Source organism: Castor canadensis, chromosome 4 (genome assembly GCF_047511655.1).
Source record: "Castor canadensis chromosome 4, mCasCan1.hap1v2, whole genome shotgun sequence".
NCBI classification, from domain to species: Eukaryota; Metazoa; Chordata; class Mammalia; order Rodentia; family Castoridae; genus Castor; species Castor canadensis.
This window is the reverse complement of record NC_133389.1, coordinates 75,658,824-75,681,391: the sequence shown is the minus strand read 5'-3', so window position 1 is coordinate 75,681,391 and position 22,568 is coordinate 75,658,824. Positions and strand designations below refer to the sequence as shown.

The window sequence follows — 22,568 nt, the reverse complement described above, 5'->3', positions numbered from 1 at the left end:
AAGCTTTAGGGTATTACAAGTAACCCACTAGGAAGGCTGACTTTTGCACTAAATCCATCTCTCCTAAAATTGTTTAGAAATGCAGAGTTGTTGCCTAATCAATTTTGACCCATATTTAATTCAAATGTGATCCTAAAATAATGAAAACACCATTCATTATGTTGTGTTGTGTACTCTCTCTTTAAACTTTAGACCTCACAACTGTGACAAAATTTACCCTTTACAAGAATCCCAGTCCCCAGCATGCTACCTTCTCAAAGGACTGAAACAACAGTCCTCCATACCAACTAAATCTTTCAAATGTCTACCATTTCATAGGTTGGAATTTCTAATATTGGCTTCTTATCCAAAATAACATTATTTCTCACTCTAGGGGGGTAAATTTTTCAAGTCTAAAATATGAAGAAAGGGACTGGGATATAGCTAAAGTGGTAGAGTGTCTGCCTAGCAAGTACAAGGTCTTAAGCTCAAACCCTAGTACCACCAAAATAAAAAAAATTTTTTTTAATGTAAAGAAAAAACCACCTGAAATTAAAGCAATTCTAGGCAGGTGCTCTTACCTCAAGATACAGGATTTAAGTTCAGAAAGCATAAAACTTAAAATGCTCTTTAATTCCAGGAGTCTCCTTTAATATCATCCCTGTCTTTTACAATCATTTGGTCAGGTCCCACCCGCTACATCCTCCAAGGTATGAATCTGGCCCCCAACCTGCAACAAACTACACCTCAGGACAGATCAGGTTATACTCCAGCCAGTCTATTGTCAACCTGACACATTTGATGGGATGGAGGCAGTGGGTGACCATGAGGCTGGAACAGATTTCAGATTGCCATATTTAAATCTTAAGTTCTGTAACAATAACACATTACTCACCCAAGATGGCAAAAAAAGACATCAAAACAAAGCTACCATTTACTCACTATACTTTCCTTTTGGTTTGTTATGGAGTTAGGGAATGATTCCTGGGACTAACATTGGTCAGCAGGGAAAAAACTTCTTCCCCCTGAAGAAAACCAACCATTCTCCTAACAAAACAGCTTAAACACCAATATAATCACAGTCTGCTGCACGGTGATGAGCAGTGAAGACTATTCATTGCCAATATACACAGCACACTCCTGTTCACTACAGTACTTTGTCAACTCAAAAAACATATCTGAAACATGCAGGGGAACTAGGCAGTGTTAGAAACCATGCTGAAGGGGAGACACAGTGCCTCGTATATCTGAATCAACAAAAGTACCAAGCACCTCCCCTGCACCACAATGGGTAATCATTAAAAATTCAACCCACCTAAAAAGATAATAGCTTTAAATACTTCTGTAAGAACTTTAAAAGGTCTATATTAGGTCTGTAACTGTTGACATTTTTACACTGAAACATTAGAAAATCAGGACAATTTTGTTTAAAGAAGTGGTCATATTTGTGGACTACCTGTAAATAAAAAACCTGTACTACTATAATAATGAGCAATAGTCAAAAAGAGAAAATAAAGTCAGCCATCTGTATCTGTGTGTCCCATACCTTCAGATTCAACCAACCTGGAACAAAAACCATGTAGAAATAAACTGGGTCTATACTAAACTTGTACAGACTTTTTCCCCTGTCCTTATTCCCAAGCATTTATACTGTATTAATTATTACAAATAATCGAGAGATGATTAGATGTATGTAGGATGAGGGCTGGAAGGTATCCCTCACTAGCAGAGAGCATGCTTAGCAACAAGGACCTGGGTTTTATCCCTAGCACCAAAATAAACTCTGTAGGAAGATGTGTGGGTTATACGCAATGTCTATACCAGTTTACACAAGGGACTCATCTGCGGATTTTGGTATAGGCCAGGGTCCTGGAACCCTTCCCCCAACAAGACATGAAAGGACACCTGTACACCTCTGAAATAACCATTTTTATTCTTAAATAAGCCAGAGGTATTAAGGCAGGCTCTAAAATTGGCGTTGAAAATTACGTAACAGCTAACACTGAACACTATGTATAGGCACTAGGTAAGGAGCTCATGAATCAGCTGGTTTAATTTCCATAAGAACTCATTCAGTAAGGGCGGTGCTACTACTAATGATCATTTTATGCATGTAACTTGCCCCACTGTCACATGGCTGTTAAGGTCTAAAAATGTGAGTAGTATCCAGGTCAAGAGCCTGCGGTTATAATCCTGCCTCCCCCTTTCGACCCGCCCCCAACTCTAGGCCTCAAACTCCTAAGCTCAAAGGATCCTCCTGACTCAGCCTCCCAAACAGCCAGGACTATATGCACAACCCACCATGTATGGACTATATACCATCTGTCGCTGGGTTTAGTAGTATGAAACTACCAGATGAAGTTAACCAGATAAATAAAACAGAATTTGCAAAACATAGAGGAGAATCATTAAAAGGAAATTAAGATAATTCTACACAATGACAGGTGAGGTAACAGAAACCACAAAATCACAAAATAAACTTGAAAGTAGAAAAAAAGGAAAAGTAATTTAGTGAAAATATCTTTCAAAGCCTGAACTAATGCTAAGGTGGCAAAGAGCAATGAAGGAATCTTTAGAGTACTGAAAATATTCTATATCTTATCTAAAGGTGGTTAGATGGATATATAAACATGTAAAAATACACTGTACCCTACCTTTAAGATCTGTGCACTTTCATGCCTGTAATCCTAGCTACTCAGGAGGCAGAGATCAGGGGATCGCAATTTGCAGCCAGCCTGGGGAAACAGTTCATGATACCCTATCTCAAAAATACACAACACAAAAAAGAGCTTGCTCAAGTAGTAAAGCGCCTGCCTAGCAAGCATAAGGCCCAGAGTGCAAACTCCAGTACCTCCCCAAAAAAGAAATCTGTGCATTATATATATTTGTGTAAACAGCTAAAAGAAGTACAAATATCTTTTGAAATGTTTTAACATTAAGATTTTGAGGTTTCATTCACTATTTAAAAAAAAAAGTCTTGGAAGCTGACAACATCTCCTTGAGATATGTCTTACTCACTTCACCTTTTATAAGCGTATGTTCACATGCTTAAATTTCAGACTTTGGGATCTACCTTAAAAAATGAAACTATAGTTAACAGAAAAATTAATTCAGCTTAAATATTATCAAACCCAACCATCCATCTAAAAAAGGGACTACCTTCAATATATCCACCTGACAGCAGGTTAGCTAAACGTGGCATAATTTCAGCAAAGAGAGGCCCAATAGCTTATACAACAGCACAATCTCTACTCTTTCTCTAAGAAAAACTTTCTGTAATTAAATCCAAATTCAATGTTCTATATTCCCACCCATTATATTCTAGACGTCACAAAGGAAACCCAAATTCTGTTTCTACATAGAATTCTATAAATATCCGAAAATTACTATAACCTTCTATTAAGATTTTTTTTTTTGCCCTTTTTTGAGACAGGTCTCGTTATGTTGGCCAGGCTGGCCATGAACTCCTAAGCACAAGTGATCCCTCCTGTCTAAGCCTCCCAAGTAGCTGGGAATAACAGGCACATGCCACTATGCCTTCCTAAGTCTCTTCTGACCAAGATAAATACTGAGTAAAGGGACAAATTCCCTTTACTATTCCTCCTGATTTCCAGATCAATTCACCATTCTAATCAACTCCTTTCAAAAATGAAGCTCCACCCTACTGAACATCTATTTTTAGTGAATTTGTTCCTTCATTGGAAGGAGTTCACACCAAGTCATCTAAAACTCAGGATCATTTTCACAGGATCTCTAACAAGCAAGTCTAACAAATCCGATTCTGAGGCTAGAAACTCAAAAGAGGGCCTTCATATTTATCTGTGTTAAATTTTACATTTTTAAGTGCCTAGTGAGTTTAACATCATAGTATCTTCTATAATCCTGAAATCTAGTGTAGTTTTGAATCACCAATAATAAATTGGTAAAGCAAGTCATCTAGGTTAATAAAAAAATATTAAACAGGACGAGGGCCAAGTAAAATAATTAAGTCCGCGCATTAAATATTAAGTCTTTTCCCTTCATAACAGACCAAGATAATAATTTACACAAAAGAGAACCTACCAGGACTGCAGGCCTGGCTCAAGAGGTAGAGCACCTGCTTTGCAAATGAGAAGCCCTGACTTCAAACCCAGGTCCCACCAAAGAACTAAATAAATAAAGAACCTTCCATAAGTTTATATTCCCCAGTGTTTTCAGGATAGCAGCCTTACATGAACCCTTTTTTCAAAATAAGGCACTACAGGGCTGATGGAGTGGCTCAAATGAGTGCTTGTGTATCAAGTGTGAGGCCCTGAGTTCAAGCCCCAGTAACACACACACAAAAAAATAAACAAACAAGGCACTACAGATAGAGAAAATAGGAGTATGCGTGTAAAACAGATCCACATGGTAGTATGGGTGATTAAGACGTGCTTGAAGTGCTTTTAATATTAACACATGCCAGGTCAGTGGAAGGAATTATTCTGCTACAGCCTGTATTTTTAAAGGTAACAGTGTTTTTCTCCCTTTGGTCTTGCAAAGGTAACATTTACAGAAATAAGTTTTTCAGAACACTCAAACTTCATAAACATGTCTTTATACATTTCAAAAGCAGAGCTGAAAGTGCTCTACACATGTACATACAAAGACAGCATAATAAAAGCCACCAAATACTGCTTGAAAAGGAGGGAGCAGGAATGGAAATATAATGGGAGGGGTGAACTTGTTCAAGGTACACTGCATATGTGTATGGAATTATCACAATGAAATTCCCTTGGTTATTAATGTATGCTAATTCAGAAATACAATTTTAAAACTTTTTTTTTGTGTGGTGGTACTGGGGTTTCAACTCAAGGGCTTCACACTTGCAAAGCAGGCTCTCTACCATTTGAACCACACTTCTAGTCCTTAAAACATTTTAATTTAAAAAAAGAAAAAAGCAAAACAACTACAGTCAAATGCAATGAGGAAGGGGCACACAGAAACTTACTATTCTTTTTCTAAAGTTGAGTGGTGAGTACTCAAGGGTTCATGTTCTTTCCTTAAGTGCTATATTTGAAAACTGAAAACAAACCTCATTGAATAAACAGACCGCACTGAATAAATCTCAGTGTAACTCTTTCAGTCCACTTACATAACCTACCATACACACTATACCCATGTGGAGTCTGAATGGTTGTCTGTGGTTTAATGTGTTTGTGGTTAAATCTGTCATATATTCAGAATTTATAACTTAAGTGGACAGTTTGAAAGAATGTTAAAATGAAATAAAGAAACTAAATTAGTTCCTTCTGCTGGGCACTGGTGGCTCATCCCTGTAATACTAGCTACTCAGGAGGCAGAAATTCGGAGGATCTTGGTTAAAGGCCAGGCCAGGCAAATAGTTTGCAAGACTCTACCTTGAAAATACCCAACACAAAATAAGGCTGATGGAGTGGCTCAAGCAGTAGAGTCCTGCCCAGCAAGTGTGAGGCCCTAACTCCAAACCCTAGTGCCACCAAATAAATAAAATAAGTAAATGCTAGGGATATAGCTCAGTGGTATAACACAAGTGCCCTGGGTTGAAATAAACAAACAATAAGCAAAGCAAGTAGTTTAATATAATAGGTGAGAGCATAAACTCTGAAGCCAAACAGTCCGGGTTCAAATCCTAGCCAGATATCTTACAAACTATATGATTTTTGACAAGTTTACTAAACTTTCTGGTACCTTGCTTTACTCACCTATGAAATGAGAAACAGTATTTGTCACAAAAGGTTACTGAGGAGATCAGATGAAGTACTTACAACATCCCTGATACACAGTTAAGAGGAATGTGTCAGCTATTATTGCTAAAATAAAGGCAAAACAAAATTCAAGTCTACTAAACTTCTCAATTAGATTCTTTTCGTAAGTGTAATACCTCATTAAAATTTATTTCAGTATTCTTACTGATTGCACATTTTCAATCTGCAGTAGGAAATGATCTATTTCCCTCTCTTCAGGGTTGAACCAGTACTTGCAAGACAGCTGCTCTACCACTTGAGCCCCAAAGATAATTCTTCTCTGATATTTCCAAACTTTTTTTTTTTGGTGGACTGGGATTTGAACTCAGGGCTTCATGCTTGCAAAGCAGGTACTCTACCTTTTAAGATATGCTTCCAGTCCATTTTGGAGTTGGGATCTTAAGAATTATTTGCCAGAACCTCAATCCTCCTGATTTCAGCCTCCAAACTAGTTAGGATTACAGGTGTGAGCCACTGGCACCCGTCTATCAAACCTCTAAATGTTTGTAACAACAAAAAAAATCTTACCTTATCTATAAAACTTAAGAGGCATAAGGGTAAAGTATGAACTTCATAAAACCTTGTATCCAGATACCTTGTACATGAGATGTGTACATTATTTATTAAAAGTAAAGATTTTAAGGGCTCTACTTCACATGGAATCAAATGCATAACCTGCAGGCACATTTCATCTCATATCCTCCTTGGTGTCTAAAATGTTATTTTAATCCCAATCCACAGAATGAGTCCCTTATTTATACTAGGAAAAAAAGGACAAATGTGTATAAACTCTAGTGGCTCAAACCTTCCAACCTATTGATCTATGCCATTTTAAATCTTAGAAAATATTACTTTTCTCTTGCATAACTTCTTCCTTATTCAAGAAGTCTAAGAATAATCTCAGAAATGACACTAACAGGCAAATGTAAATCCTGTACTCAAAAGTATGCCATCATGACTTCTGCACCTGAACACCATAAGCTTAAAGCTGAAAGACTATATAGAAAAGACATGATTGCTATCTTCAAATACTTAGGGCTGTCATGTAGAAGAATTACAGGTTTGTTTTTTATTTGGGGGAGGGGGCTGTTTGGTTTTTTTTTTGTCTTGGTTTTTGGCTTTTTGGTATTTCAAAAGGCAGAAAAAGCCAGGTGCCCCACATGTAATCCTAATCCTATCTGCACAGGAGGCAGAGATTAGGAGGATTGAGATTTGAGGCCCAGGCCAGGCAAACAGTTTGCAAGATCCTATCTCAAAAAGGGCTGGTGGAGTGATTCAAGTGGTAAGAATGCCTGCTTAAAGTTCCTGAATTCAAATCCCATTGGTGCAAAAAAGGCAGGACAAGTTGTAGGGAAGCAGATTTCTGACATAAGGAAAGAACACTCTAAAAAGTAATTTAAAGCTGGGTGCTGGTGGCTGACGCCTGTGATACTAGCTACTCAGGAAGCAGAGATCAGGAGGATCACGGTTTGAACAAACAGTTTGAAAGATCCTATCTCGAAAAAATCCTTCACAAAAAAGGGCTGGTGGAGTGGCTCAAGGAATAGACCCTGAGTTCAAATCCCAGTACTGCCAAAAAATAATTACTTGAAAACTAACAAATGGAATCACTTAAGGTAGGTACTGAGTATTTTATCAGTGAAAACATTTATGAGTAGAAGACTGGTTGTTAGAGATGATGAAAAAAAAAATGAGAAAAGGAGTTGGACTGTATGATCACAAATTTCCACTTACACTAGAGTGCTCTTGGATATTCTTAATACTGAACCCCAGTAGTGAGGCCTGATGTACAACACGAACAGTGCAATGGAGTATACTCCTGTGTCAGATGCTAGTCTATGTGGGCTACCTGAGTTACCACCCTTAATACAGGGCAAATGACATTTTAGAGGTTGGAACAGCTTTCCTTATTTATTTGGCTTTGGGATCCAATTTTTTCTGTCTCAGCAGAGCTAATTTAAGTTACCTACTAATTTTATTTGAAAAGTTTCACATCATCCTTGAGGTAACTGTCTGTCTAATGCCCACTACAAAATAGAGGATACAAAAAGAAAAAAAAAAATTTGTTTTGGGTGCGACTGGGGCTTGAACTCAGGGTTTGAGCCACACCTCCTGTCCATTTTACTCTTGTTATTTTGGAGGTATCTCAGACTCCCAAGTAGCTAGGATTACAGGCAAGAGCCACCAGCAGCATCCAGCTTAGAAAAATTCTTACTTACACAAAATTTAGAAAAGTAAGGAAAGGCAGAAAATGAATAACTAGAATCTAATAACTTATGTACTACATAAGACCTGCTTCGGTAGCACAATTCACTTAGTTTATGTGTTCATATTTACCTCATATATCCACTGAGGTACAAAAAAAACAAATGAAATGTTTTCACAAGGAATCAAAAGATATAAATAAGTTAGTACATAAATCCTGAAAGTACATGGAATCTTTTATACTCATGTGCATATCTGAAATTTCCACAATAAGACCTAAAACAAAGAATCCTAATATAGAAAATAAAATTTAACTTCCAGTTAAGTAGAAATGATATTAGTGTACTTTCCTGGGCTGCATTACCTATTTTTAAACAGGTAATGATTGAGCATTTGCTTAATTTTTTCTAAATTCTCTGGACTCAAATCTGAAAATATGTACCTAATAGTTAATATCTCCTACACACTCTCAAATTTCAGAGGAGAAGTTCTTAAGCACTGTTCAAAAATATTTTCATTACCAAAACTGAGTATCTCTTCATTGGAATTGTTAGCATACAACAGATTTTCTTCATTTTTAATACAGACCACAGAGATGTTTCATATCAGACTTCAGTTCACTGTAAAAGTAATCATTTTCATACCTTAGAATTATTTTAAATAAAACTAGTTAGGATTTCTAAGGATTTTCAAAGCCTGGAAAATGTTTACCTTATTTCTGTTTAACAGCTTACACTTCTACTAATAGTGAGGAAAGATACAACATGAGCTTGGCATTAGGCTAAGAGTCAAGTAATAAGATTCCAGTAATAGCGGCCGAACATGGTGATACACCTGTAATCCCACCTACAAGAGGCAGTGATTGGGAGGATAGCAGTTCCAAGCCAGCCTGAGAGAAAAAGAAAAGAAAGAAAAAAGGAAAAAACAAGGCCCTACCCAAAAAATAACTAAAGCAAAAAAGGACCTGGGGACATGGCTCAAGTGGGAGAAAATCTGCCTAGAGGCCTACAGTTCAAAAACCCCAGTACTGGGTCCCACCCCCCCCAAATTAAAAAAAAAACCCAAAAAGACTGCAGTCATGGCTCTGAACCTACGAGTGTGTAACAAAGCCCCTAGGTTATGGTGCGCATCCATAAAATAACTCAGCACACATGATTTTTCAATGATTCCATCTTGTTCTGAAGTTGCACAGTATTATGTCTCCTTCATAGTATGGCAGGTACCTATCTGTTAGCTACAGTGACACAATACTGTGGATGAACCCAAAACAAAATAAGCAAAGCCAGGAACACTTAAGCAAATATAATCAAAGATACTGGGTTGAAATATGGGCTAAAATATCTCAGAAATGATAAGGTACTTACAACTCCAATAAGGAATTAGCTGCTGCCACTCAAACATAATGGGCAATCTCTGAATGGGAATTTCTTGACACCTGGTGTGTGTGGTGCCCGTTCTCCCACCCTGAATTCACATGTCAGGGAAACTGGCAGTCTTTGGCATACTGGAATCATGGGTATGGAGCAAAAAGTGCTGTTTCTTAAGCCAGTATAGGTTCCAACTAAGTACCTGAAAATACTATACTCCTAGTATCTGATAAACCAATACGACTTGGTTAGAAGTATAAATGCTTTTGTTGGGATGTGTGTGCTGCACACAGCTAATTCCCTTACTCTAACACCACTGAACTCTTACAAATGTCACTGGTATCCTCTAAGTATTTTAACAGCCCACTTTATGAAGACCAATTCCCTAATCCAATAATCTAAAATACTCCCAGGATTTCTTTATAGGATAGGAATAATTCATAGATGTTTATTTATAATTACGAAATCAGTAAAAGAAAACTAACACTCTTTCTCAAACTCTATATGGGCCATGTAGTACAAATGTGATACAATGAAACGCCAATTGCTTTTAGAAACAGTGACACTGAGAAGTGTAGGGACTGATATCTCTATTTTGTCAGTTAATTAGTCGTATGTACTGCCAGAAAAACGGCAGTAAGGACTGCCAGAAGAAATCTGAGCTAGCTTAATAAAGTTATGATGCGTCAATGCTGGGAAGAGTTACCTTGAGTGCAAATAGGAAAAGAAATATAGTACAAAAAGATGCATAAAGACAAGCAAGCAATGGGAAAGAAGGAGCTCCTGTATTTAATTTATAGGTGAAAGAATTCTAAGATAATATTCGTCGTGAAAACCTACAAAATAACTGAGAAATAGAGAGTCTGTGTTTTTTTTAAAGAGCCTGGTTGAAAAGTGTATATGTAAAAAAAAGTGAATGGAGATGTAAACTGGTATTGTGGTATTTTGATGATTTAACCACAAATACCTTCCCTATCTAATTATTCCAATCAGTACTGTTAGTACACATACCTCGGAGAATTCTTTCCTCATGGCAACGAAGAAAGTCCCAGATTCTAACAGTGCCGTCATCAGAGCATGTAGCAAATTTATTATCCGTGGGTGAGAAACTGTTACATGAAGACACACAGCAGGGGAAAGAAGTCAGCATTTAACAGATTATCTGTGCTTCTCAGACAGGGAAAAATAAAAACACTGAGCTGCATTATAAACAGGAGACGGAGGTATCCAGTGAGGAGGCCCTTAAAGAGAATGTCGTCAGCTAACATATGCACCTCATCAAAAGAAGACTTCGAGAGTAGCAGTTTCAGTTTTCAATCATCAATATTTGGAAAACATTTAGGGTATACTAGTCCTAATGGTATCTATGCTCCTGTCAGTATATTTCCTATCATATCAGCAAAATACAGGGAGCTGACTTCAGTGTTGAAACTAAATGTATTCTTTTTTTGCAATATTCCAACACAGAGTTCTTTAAATCACATAGGAATACTGCTCAAAAAATTAATTATCAGGGTTGGGGTATGGCTCAAGTGGTAGAGGACCTTCCTAGAAAGCCAAGGCCCTGAGTTCAAACCCCAATATCACCAAAAAAAAAAAAAAAATCAGCATCAGCTTCTGCCTCAGACACTGCATGATGCGATAAGCTGAAACACTTTCAGCAGGTGAAAGACAGACTATTAAACACCCCCGTTATACAGTGTTTCTCGTTTATTCAAAAGGTCTGTGGAAAACTTTCACGTCTTCATCTTGAATGTACCTTTGGAGAAAACCTTTAAACTAGGGACGTTCAGAATTGTGTTCAAAGTCCAAGAATTTACTACAAAAGTGGGAGCAAGCCAGTTTTCTTCCCAATTGTGAAAGACCATCAAGTTTCTCTAATTGACTGTAACTCCTCCCTTGAACTTTTGAATTTTATGACTAAGTAAGGAACTGTGAAAAAATGTTTGCGCATGACACTATGGCCAAGTCTATAAAGCAGAAGTACATATACACAACATTTCTGTTGATTCTGAAAGCAGAAACAAGTGACTGCAGTGAACAGTGTTTCTAAAGCCAACCTCCTCCCACACATGGGGGCACAACCTCAAAGAATGCTGCTCAGCTTTATTCTGGGGCTGCAGCAATTCTTCAGGCTTCTTCTTGAACCTTGTCCCCACCACCCCGTTTTACTATATATATCTCATTGATATGTAAAAACATACAACTCACTGAAAATATTTTAAACTCCACTTATACATTTGCATAACCTTGTTATTAACAGTGAATCAGAAGTAAAGTCCTAGAGTCTTCTTGACAAAAGTCTGCTTACAGCTGGAAAGCATGAAGAACCCATTCATTAATCCGTTAACGTTTGCCACGTCCAGGGAGTTATCTGTGAGGGCTTTTAGTTCTATACTTTCTTTTTGAAGTCGTGGCATAACCAAGCCAACCAGGTCTTCACTTAGCCTTTTGTTTTCCCTTGTATTTTGTGTGAATTCTGAAGGTGTTTTCTGTAGGCTTTAGATTTTATTCAGTTGTATAATTAAAGACTGAATTCTTTATTTGGAATAAAATATTCTTGTCTTACACAATAGGTAATAAAAAGGATAACGTATACACATTATTAACCATAAATGAAAAGAGAAAACCAGTGCAAAGTGTGGCAGACAATACATCTCTAACATATTGTAAAGGCTGATACCCAGACAACACTACTTCAAAAAGGTGCCAGCAAAATAGTGAATGTGTGAAAACAAAGAAAAATACCGTGTTTATAGGGTGCAGAAAGTTTCCCAGAATCTGACAGAGCCCATGCATCTCTGCACCCAGAATACACTTAGAGAATAATTTAACCATGACAATAGGGACTACAGAAAATGGTATATTGTGTATAAACCTGGCCTCTCTAATCGCCTCCTTATGTGCCTGGAACATCTTGACGTTGTTCATGTTCGACTGCCAATATTTCACATATCCTCCATGGTCTGCTGTCAACATCCACATGTCATTATGTGACCAAGTCATGGCTCTCACTGGGCTATCATGAGCCTACAAAAACAGAAAACATTTGTAAGGTACTGCTCCTCAGAACGTGTGACTGGCCAGGCGCAAATGACTCACGCCTGTAATCCTGGCTACTTGGGAATCAAAGATCAGGAGGATCACGGTTGGAAGCCAGCCCAAGCAAATAGATTGTGAGATCCTACCTCTAAAATACCCAACACAAAAAACAGGGCTGGTGGAGTAGCTCAAGTGGTAGAGCACCTGCCCAGCAAGCATGAGGCCCTGAGTACAACCCCCAATAATACCCAAAAACAGAAAAACAGAACATATGACTAAAGGTTCACAGGCGCCTATGTTAATTCACAACAATGAGCCGTCCAAGTGTGAAGTTTTACAATGCCAACAAAGCAGACAATCTCTAAGGTTCTTTATAATACCACAGGATGAGCTACCATTGGTGGTTAATGTTACCTGCAATATTGTTTCAAAATTAAAAGTGAGTCCATTCCACAGGGTGAACTCTCCACTAGAAGCTCCAGTGACCAACCTTCTTCCTTCTGGAGTCCACTGGAGGAGGAAAAATAAGAAGTTCATTAGAAAAGGGCAAACTTAATTAATTTTGTAAAAAAAAGTATTTATAAAATTTCCAATAATTAACATTTATTAGCATTGCTGACTTTCACTGTAGCTCAACTGTATAAACTGTAGCTCAACTTGTATAAACAAGTAGTCTGTCAGAAGAGAATTTGTATTAATACAGTGCAGGAAAAGCAGTAGCATTGTAGCTCATTAACAAAATTTTTTCAGAAGTACATAAGTATACAAATCTATGAACTCAAAAAAGAATTGCAGAACAAAATATGAAGCAATCTTATTTTTTTTTGTAGTCAGTCACCAGAAAAATTCAAAAGAATGAATGACTTGTATTTTATAATTGCTACTGGACGAATGCAAGCAGAAAGTACTTAAAACACAAAACGATGTGCTGGCAGTATCATTCATCCTAAAGAGTACCTGCCTCACAAGTCTGGAGCCCTGAGTTCAAACCCCACTACCACATAACAATACAAAACAACACAACAGAAGCCAGGTGTGGCGGCACATGCCTATAATCCCAGCGCTCAGGAGGTTGAGGAAAGACAATGGCAGGTTTGAGGCCAGTCTGGGCTATATAACATCCTGTCTCAAAAAAATAAAACAAAAACAAATAGCAAGATAACAGTAAGGACCACATTAAGAACATTAAAGACTATCAAACATTTCCTACAAGTAAATATACCTTTAAGATTGTTTTAAGCTCTTCTAGATGCACTGCCAAGCAATGACAAGACCTAGGCTGATCTACTCTCAAAATAACTTGATACAATTCAGCGTGATGGCACTCTCCTGGTAAGGAAGATCAAGAGTTGAAAGTTATATTCAGCCAACTAAGTCAACAAGCTCCCTTTACCATAGGGACCTAGAGTGCTGTGGCTGCAAACTGCAGACTCATCAGTAGTATACACAGCATGCTGTTTGTATGGGTTGCCCTGAAGTTTGTGTCTCTGATCTCACTCTGTCCCCAGTCTAGGCCCCAGATAGGTACTCGGGCTGCCTTTGGGAAGCCCCAGGACACAGTGGCCAGGGTTCACATTGGCCAGATAAGCATGCCCATCTGCACCAAGCTATAGAATAAGGAACGTGTGCCTGAGGCCCTATGCAGGGCCAAGTTCAAGTTCCCTGACCACTAGAAGACCCACATCTCAAAAGAAGCAGGGCTTTATCAAGTTTAGTGCAGATGAACTTGAACTCATGGTAACTGAGAAGCAGCTCAGCCCTGATGGCTGTGGGGTCAAATGTATCCCTAATTGTGGTCTCCTGGACAAGTGGCTAACACTGCACTCGTGAGGACTTCCTACTGTACTCTCCCCTCCTTAATCACCTAAATCATGCTCAACAATAAATCCTATATCCTATCTCAAAAAAAAAAAAAAAAGTTGAAGGCCAACCTGGCCTACATTTTGTTTTTTAAAACAAAGACAAGAAAAAAAGGAAAGCTTAATACATTAAAACCATGACTGATTTAACACTACAGAACTTCCTTCCTTCTCTTGCTCTCTCCCTCCCTCCCTTCCCTTTCCCCCTTCCCTTTCCTTTCTTTCTTCCTTCCCCCCCTCCCTCTCCCCTTCCTTTTATTTCCTCATTTACTCATTTATGGCAGTACTGGGGTTTGAACTCAGGGTCTCACCTACTAGGTAGGTGCTCTAGGGGGTTTAGTCATAACCCCCACCACCACTCAGTCCCTGAAATATTTTATGTCACAATTTGTACGCTGCAGAAAATCTGTGACATATACACTAGTCAATTTAAAGCATAATGTATTTTTTCTTTTTATTCTCAGTTTCTATGATGGGTTTACACTCACTTTCTTTATAGGATATAAATACACAAAATGTCAATACAATTCTGTTTTCCAAAATAAAAAATGGCAAACAGTTGAAAATTACAGGTGTGCTTATAGGAACAGTAGGATGAAATATATGAAATGAACACAACTTGGTAGATTACACAAGCATAAATGACAATTTGGCTTTTTATTGCTTATTAGGAGGTCACATTTTTGATTATTCTAAATAAAACCTTTCCCAGGTTATGTTATCTACTATAGATTCCAACCTAGTCAATATTGAAGGCAACCAAAGTGCACGCACAGAACCCATAGATTTTTATTTCTTCATACATTTTCATTTGGACTGTACCTCTAGCACGTACAGTGTTTTCCTAAGAACTTGGCTTAATCCCTGAACAGTAACATTTATTGTCCACCTGGTAAGATACAGGATGCTTGAGCCAGGTGTGGTGGCACATGTTTGTAATCCTGCACTTGGGAGGCAGTCAGAAGGACCTCAAGTTCAAAGTCAGCCTGGGCTATACAGTGAGACCCTGGCTTTTTAAATAAACAGGATGCATGGATTTTATTCATTTCAAAAGGTGTTCCGTGTTATAAGAGGATATTAAAATTAGTTGCACATCATACCCCATTAACCAAATCCCCTAACAAGAGAAAACTCACACTACATACCGGTTTATCTCTATTTAAACAAAAAGTGTTCCTTTAGTGAAATTTTTACTGCCTTAAATCTCTGAGGAAAGTAGGCTTAAGACCGACAATAATTTCTATGGAGTTCAAGGTGGCATCTTTTCCAGCCCCTTCCTGTTTCTCCCTGCTATCCATCACAACTCCTTCAAAGCAGAGGATCTGCTATTTTGCTGACTAATGTTTGCCATAACTGTCTTTTCTCAGTTCCGTACTTTTTTTTTTTCAGTTATTTGCTCAATGTTGATATTAATCATTCTGTACTTCTGAACATTGTTAACCAACAAGTACATTCTCAGTTAGGGAATGGAATAACCTAAACACAAAGAAAATGAATGTACCAATGTCTATGTGAATATAAACTGAATGAATGCCTGGGAACAAGGATGAGAAAACTGTTTACTGCAAACCCTTCAAAAATTTGAATTGTGAATGTATTATTGATTGTACAATTATATTTCAAGAATTTCAATGAAAATGTATTTGGTGCCTACTGTACAATTTCATGGAGCTGATGAGTACAGTGTACAGTTTTTCAACTCTATTTATGTATTTTGCTTCCTCCATAACACCTGAGAATTTTTCATTTACCTTGGGATGCAGCTTTTCCAACAGTAACAAAAGCATACCCATTCAAGGGCATGTCTGAGATCTGCCCTAACATATACCCATATATTCAGCGGGAAATGAATGGCAAATACAACATGAAGAGTCATTCAACTTAAGAAACACAGCATGATCTTATATACATAAGAGGATTTGTTTATAATGTCAGCCCATATATGGAATACTTCAACTTAAAAATGTTGTAAATGAAGAATGTGAAAGATAAACAAAAAGCTTTTCTTTACAAGTTGAAGTTCTAACACCTTTCCTTTCTCTCCTTGAACTCATGTTTCCTCCCTATTTCTCCCTACATAAATATATACCACCATAATATATCATATGCTTAAAAAAAAAAAAAAGAAAGAAAAGAAAAATCATTCAAAGCACATTTTCTTACCAAAAGTGGGAAGAGTAGATGAACAGCTGCATTCCAAAATAAGATTTCTAGTAACAAACCAATTCTTATCCCAAACACGTATTTCAAATAATGCTTGATTTCTGCTTTGTCAAATACACTTGCAGACTATCTCAGGATAAATTTTCCCAAAAAATATTCAACAGGATACTTACCCTTACAACAAATACTGGACACTTTACTTTATTTGTTGATGTTCGAACAAATTTTGTTGTTACTGCATTCATAGGATTACTCAACATTCCTATAGGTGGGACCAGCTACAAAAAATGAAATTTAGATTTTTAGGGCTTCCGATAACACGCTGAACAGAAACCAGGTACATAGCAAAGTAATTATAAAATCTAAAGACATATTCTGGACAAGTCTTTTGAAATAACTATTATAATAGATTACAACTAGTCTATATTAATTAAAAGAAAGTTAAATGTAGGAAAGGCAAATGCCATTACTAACCAAACAACAAAAATCAAATACCAAATTAAGTATCAGACTTCCTTAATTACTCCTTAGTCTACATAATGCAACATTCACAATAAGCCCAACACAGTATACTACAAGACTTCTAAGTAGTTCAATCTTTTGTTGACAACAGTTCATTTCAAACCAAAGTTTTTTTAATCACTGGATTAAAAAGGTTTCAACTGAGACAAAAATTAACATCCATGGTTCATACAGATGCACTGTATTACCCTTTTGGAAATATTTTAATTACAAAATGTGAACAGAAAAGATCATTTTGAAATTGAATTGACTGTTTTACGCTTAAATGTTAAAACGAGTAAGTTTCTATTAACCCAGTACAGTATGACTTATACTTACATCATTATAATAGCCTGCATCAGGCTGAATGGCCCGCATATCTCTCTGGTCTCTTTGCCATATTCTATTCTGTTAAAAATAAATTAATGAATTAATAAGCAGATAGCTTAATTATACTCAATATGAAATTAAAATATTAACAAAACGTAAGGTATATTAAGTACAGGAAAAACAGAATTCAAAAATACTATTTTCTAAAACACAGACAAGAGTTTCTTTTTCTTTTTCTTTTTTCGGCAGCACTTAGGGTTTGAACTGAGAGCCTCACACTTGCTAGGCAGGAACTCTTACTGCTTAAGCCACTCCAGCCCTTTTTTGTGATGGGTTTTTTTCAACATAAGTTCTCTCAAATTACTTGCCCCCAGGACTAGCTTCAAAGCCAAGCTCCTGATCTCTGCCTCCTGCGTAGTTAGAATTTCAGGCGTGAGCCACCAGCTCCCGCTAGAACTATTGTCTATGTTTTAGAGAAACGGCACTGAGAGCACTTTAGGCAGATCCGGAACACCTCCGTATTACTGACAGTCTTAAGAGCTGCTTCCCCCCATAGGACTAAAAGTAGGTGCTCAATCCTCACATAAATAGAGCCCTTTTCCAGACTAGAAAAACTTCCTAACACTTGGGAACTTAGGAGAAGCCACATGCCCAGTGCTGATGCCTCACAAAAATGTTGTTATGTTCATAGTCTCTTATTTGATATACACTATGGGTTTAACAAGTGCCTTCTTCTAATCTGCTGTGAAGCTTTAAACCTTTAAAACAAATCCTATTTCTAAATTAGAGTACAACTTTAATCATTTTTCATCCAGGCAAACTGACATGTATCTACAGGCTCAACTACGCAGGAGGGTGAGGCTACAGGATCACTTAATCTCAGGAGTTCAAGGATAGACTCAGCAACATAACGAGACCTTTTCTCAAAAATAATTTTCCAAATGATGATTTATGAACACATTAAAAAGTAAAAATTAAAAATAAATAAATAAAAAAGCATCTAAAGTGCTCCTCAAGTAGACTCATCTAATATTTCACTCTATCCTATTAATGCGAGCAATATAAGTACACTTATTACCCTCCACATAGAAAACTTTCAAGCCTGGAATGGTGATATACACCTGTAGTCCCAGTTACTGGGACTAGGATTTCAAACCGGAGAACAGTTCAGGTAAAATTAGCAAGACCCTATCTCAAAAACAATGCGAAAGGGGTGGGGGCTTGGCTCAAATGGCAGAGCACTTAGCTTGTTCAATACCCAATACTGGAAAAAAAAAAAAAGACAAAAAGAAAACTTTCAAAACACCAAACCTTTGGTTATCTAAAGTGCCTTAATTGAACTTACCTCCAAATACTTAATTACAGATGGATTGTAGTCTATGGTTTTTCGGTTTACAGCTTTTCTCATTCGTTTTCCATCAAAGGTAAGCTGCTGCATTGCTTGCTGCTGTGCAAAATCAGGTCTCTTATAAAACAGTTGTCGAGGTGCCTGGTGCTGGAACCTTGGCATATGGAAAAAACGTGGAGGAGAGCCAATTTCTGTAGCCATGGTGATGCTTTCCTTCTAGGACACTAAAATAGGGAAAAGGTACTTTCACCACAGATCTCAGCACTACAACATTACCTAAAAACATTTGTAAATGAACTTTTTTTTACAGTTTTCTTCCATTTAGTGTTTCTAGCTTTCAATCAATCTACTTACAATGTAAGTTTTGAGGGCAAGGGATTTAGTCAGTGATCACGAGGCCCCTGGTCCAATCCCCAACAGCACAAACAAAGAAATACAAAAATAATATATATGAAAAGGGCTAAATCACAGAATAAGTGCTAGTAGGCAATTGTAAAATTCAGCCTGATTCTTTAACAGCTTGGGGAAAGGGAGAAGTTTAAGAACAAGCACATACAAACTGAGAACTGTTAACATTTTTTAAGCGAAATTTTCATTTGGATGGTTGAGAGTGAAACTAACTATTCTTAAGCTTATTTAAGACCCCATTTTATACAAGACTAACTAAAAAATTTCCTAGTAATAGCCAAGTATGGTAGGACATAGCTATATTCCCAACACTCAGGAGGTAGATGCAGGAGAATCACAAATTCAAGGCCAGACTTGGCTACATAGCAAGACATAGCAGGTGGAATAAACAATAAACTAATAGATTTCTTATCTACAGTAAGTGCTAAAAACATACATACCTAATTTCAGGAGCAAAGTAATTACTACAGAAATTTATTTCTTAGTATATGTATTTACAAGGCACATTATGTCAACACCTACAGACAAAAATGATAAAACCTTATAGTTTCTCAACTTCAAGTCCTACATTTAAACTTATTTGATTATAATATGCTTTTTGTTTTGTTTTCTAAAGTGTGGTGGTTGAGCCTGGAGCCTCACACATACTAGGCAAATACCCTATCACTAATTAACACTACCAGCCAAATATGCATGATTTAAAATAATTTTAAGCATCAGTCAGACCACAAAGGATAGAAATTAGAAGCATTTCCCCAACAGCCTTTATTTCAAAACCAAGAAATTCTAATTTTCCTTACTTTTCTGTGTTCTTACATTTGCATTAACTCACTTTCAAGATACAAAGTAAAGGGTCTGAAAAAAAATTATTTCACTGCTGGGTACCTCTGGCTCAGACCTATAATCCTAGCTACTCAGGAGGCTGAGATCAGGAGGATGGAGGTTCAAAGCCAGTCCCAGACAAATAGTTCAAGAGATGCTATCTCAAAAATACCCAATAAATAGGGCTAGTGGAGTGGCTCAAATGGTAGAGCACCTGCCTATCTCTTATGAGTTCTTCTGGATAAAAAGGGCCTTGTGGGTTGAGAATACTCAATATTTACTTGTCCTTGTCATTTTGGTCTCTCTGATAACAACAACAAGGCAAAGAGAAGGGGTGACGGGAAAAGAAATGAATGATGAAATAAAATATGCATTTAACATGTATTATTTCCAGCACCCTGGAGAAATCCTTGAGCTACAATCCCAGTCTGGTGATCTGCAATGAGATGAGAAACATTCCACCTCTAAGAGTGCACAAAAAGCACTAGGCATCTGATTAGGCTAGGAGCAATCTATCACTCAGCTAGCTCAGCAATGCAACTGTCAACATCTAGATTTAAATCAGTGGCTTCAATTCAGATATTTATGCCATTTTTTCTAAAAGAATGCACTCTTGAAACAATATTTTTTGTTTTGGTTTCTTTTGTTCAAGACAAAGACTTACTAGGTAGCATAGGCTGGCCTTGAACTCTGAATCCCCCTGCCTCAATCTCCTGAGTGCTGGGATTACAGGTGTTCACCACCCTATCTGGCTCTTAAAAAGCATGTATGTGTACATGTATACATACATATATTTTTTGCAGTATTGGGGACTGAATCCAGGGCTTCACATATGCTAGGCAAGTGCTCTACCACTGGCCTACACCTCCAGCAAAAAAAAGTGTTTTTAAAGAACTACATTTTTCACTTTACAATCATCAAATCTTACTAGAATAAAATCATTCTAATATTACAGTTTCAACACAAAATAGGGAATTAAATATTAATACAAACCATAACATTGGAGAATGCTGAAAATACGCTAAGTGCTGGTGACCATCAACAAGACGAAGAGAAAAGCCTCACCAGGAACCAACTCCCCTCACATCTTAGATCTCCAAACTGTGAGAAAATAAATTTCTACCATTTAAGCTTCTACGGCCGGGAGCTTTCTTCTGGCAGCGCTAAACTATTTAGAGTAGCAGAGTCAGAGCAAATGCCTGGACCTTCTGGCACCCCTTCAACTGCAGGTGTCAAAAGATTTTAGCAAACATAACACAAAACAGCTTGCTCTGAGAGATGACAGACAGATGAAGACGAAAATCAGTGACCCACACAGAAAGAATCATCACTCAAAAGTCATTAAAACTATGTATCATAGGTTTCACATGGGACTAAACTCCAAGGAACTAGATTAACCAGATGCAGAGCAATACAAGCTCACATCCTTCACAAAAAATAATACTGTTATTTGTACTCACTGCAGTATTCACTTGAGGTACAGTAATAGATCACCACAATTTAAACTAAAAATTAGGTTTGTCCCCAAAAGATACTCATCTCTAACTCGGGTGGGAGCTAAAGACAGGGGACAGAGGGGATGGGGAGAGAGGAGGCAAGAGAAACAAACTTGAGAGGGAACAAAAAAATTGCCTATAGTTATTTAATATACATTAACAGAACTAATTTTTTCTGTGGAACTAGGATTTGAACTCAGGGCTTCCTGCCACTTGACTACTCTACCAGGCCAGAGTTTTATTTCTGGAATGCAAGTAGTACTTTCCCATTCACCTTCAGTCCATTTTGCTCTGGTTATTTTGGAAATGGATCTCTTAAACTACTTCACTGAGCTGGCCTTGAATCTTGATCCTCCTGATCTCAGTCTTCCAAGTAGCTAGGATTATAGGTATAAACCACTGGCACCTGGCTAACAGAAACAAATTCTAAGGATAAAAATCCACCTGAAACAACTGAATTTATCTTTTTTTTCTCATACATATAAATCTTCAGTGTTTCAAGGAATGAGCACAATTTTGTCACATACCTCCTTTCCATTACAAACTACATCACATACAGCATTTTGTTCTACATCACTAAATGTCATGTCTAATTTCAAAGAACAGTTTTCAGATTCCATGGTGCCTGGTTCCCATTTCTATTTTTAGCAAACATTACGACTCCTGAGTACACAAAATTATACAAACACATCATAAGTCTCTAAGCTTTCAACTATGCATTACAATTAGGCAGTCAGTCAACTTTTCTACATCTGTTTTCTCAACATGAAAATGCTATTAATGTAGATAATCTAAAGATTTTTTTTTTGCCCAAAGATACTATTCTTGCATAAATATAGTAGCCCTTAATCTAGTGATTTGTCTAATGAACTAACTGGACTACCCAGACCTAGTTCTCCATGTTTGTGTACACAAATTCACACCAGCATTTTAATTCTGCTTCTTGTCCCAAATGCTCACAAGGTATCTTCACTTATAATTTGTCATGCAATACCACCAAAATTATAGCTGAAGACAAAAGAGCGTAGTAAAAAAAAAAAAAAAGAAATGCCTATCTTAAAGAAAAATGATGACAAATTTCACAATTTGTAACTGTGCTACACATAATTCATTCACAGAAACTAAACCTACAGTAATAAAAACTGTATTTAACAAAGTCAAACAAAACCTCTGAAATTAGAGCAACAATAGAAGAAATAGGGATTTATGAGAGAGAATTCAAACTGGAAATTACACAGAAAGAGTTATCAATATGAGCACACACCACCCAAATCATCAAGGCAGGTATCACTTGTCACAAAATA

At 37.2% G+C, this 22,568-nt stretch overlaps 1 protein-coding gene and 1 non-coding gene across 5 annotated transcripts in view; one reads left to right on the top strand and one right to left on the bottom strand.

Moving 5' to 3' along the window:
- Wdr33 (WD repeat domain 33) overlaps positions 1–22,568 on the bottom strand; it is a 98,026-nt gene that overhangs the window by 48,647 nt on the left and 26,811 nt on the right. For all 4 annotated transcript variants that reach the window (XM_074070457.1, XM_020168353.2, XM_074070458.1 and 1 more), the window contains 6 exons: positions 18,536–18,762; positions 17,200–17,268; positions 16,533–16,637; positions 12,752–12,847; positions 12,174–12,325; positions 10,307–10,404 (listed from right to left, as the gene is read on the bottom strand). In XM_074070457.1, coding sequence (XP_073926558.1) covers positions 10,307–10,404; positions 12,174–12,325; positions 12,752–12,847; positions 16,533–16,637; positions 17,200–17,268; positions 18,536–18,739 — 724 coding nt within the window. In that variant the 5' untranslated portion in view covers positions 18,740–18,762. The remainder of the gene's footprint in view (positions 1–10,306; positions 10,405–12,173; positions 12,326–12,751; positions 12,848–16,532; positions 16,638–17,199; positions 17,269–18,535; positions 18,763–22,568) is intronic.
- LOC141422902 (small nucleolar RNA SNORA70) lies at positions 13,698–13,829 on the top strand. Its single transcript, XR_012447603.1, has one exon. It is a non-coding gene; the product is annotated as a small nucleolar RNA SNORA70 (small nucleolar RNA).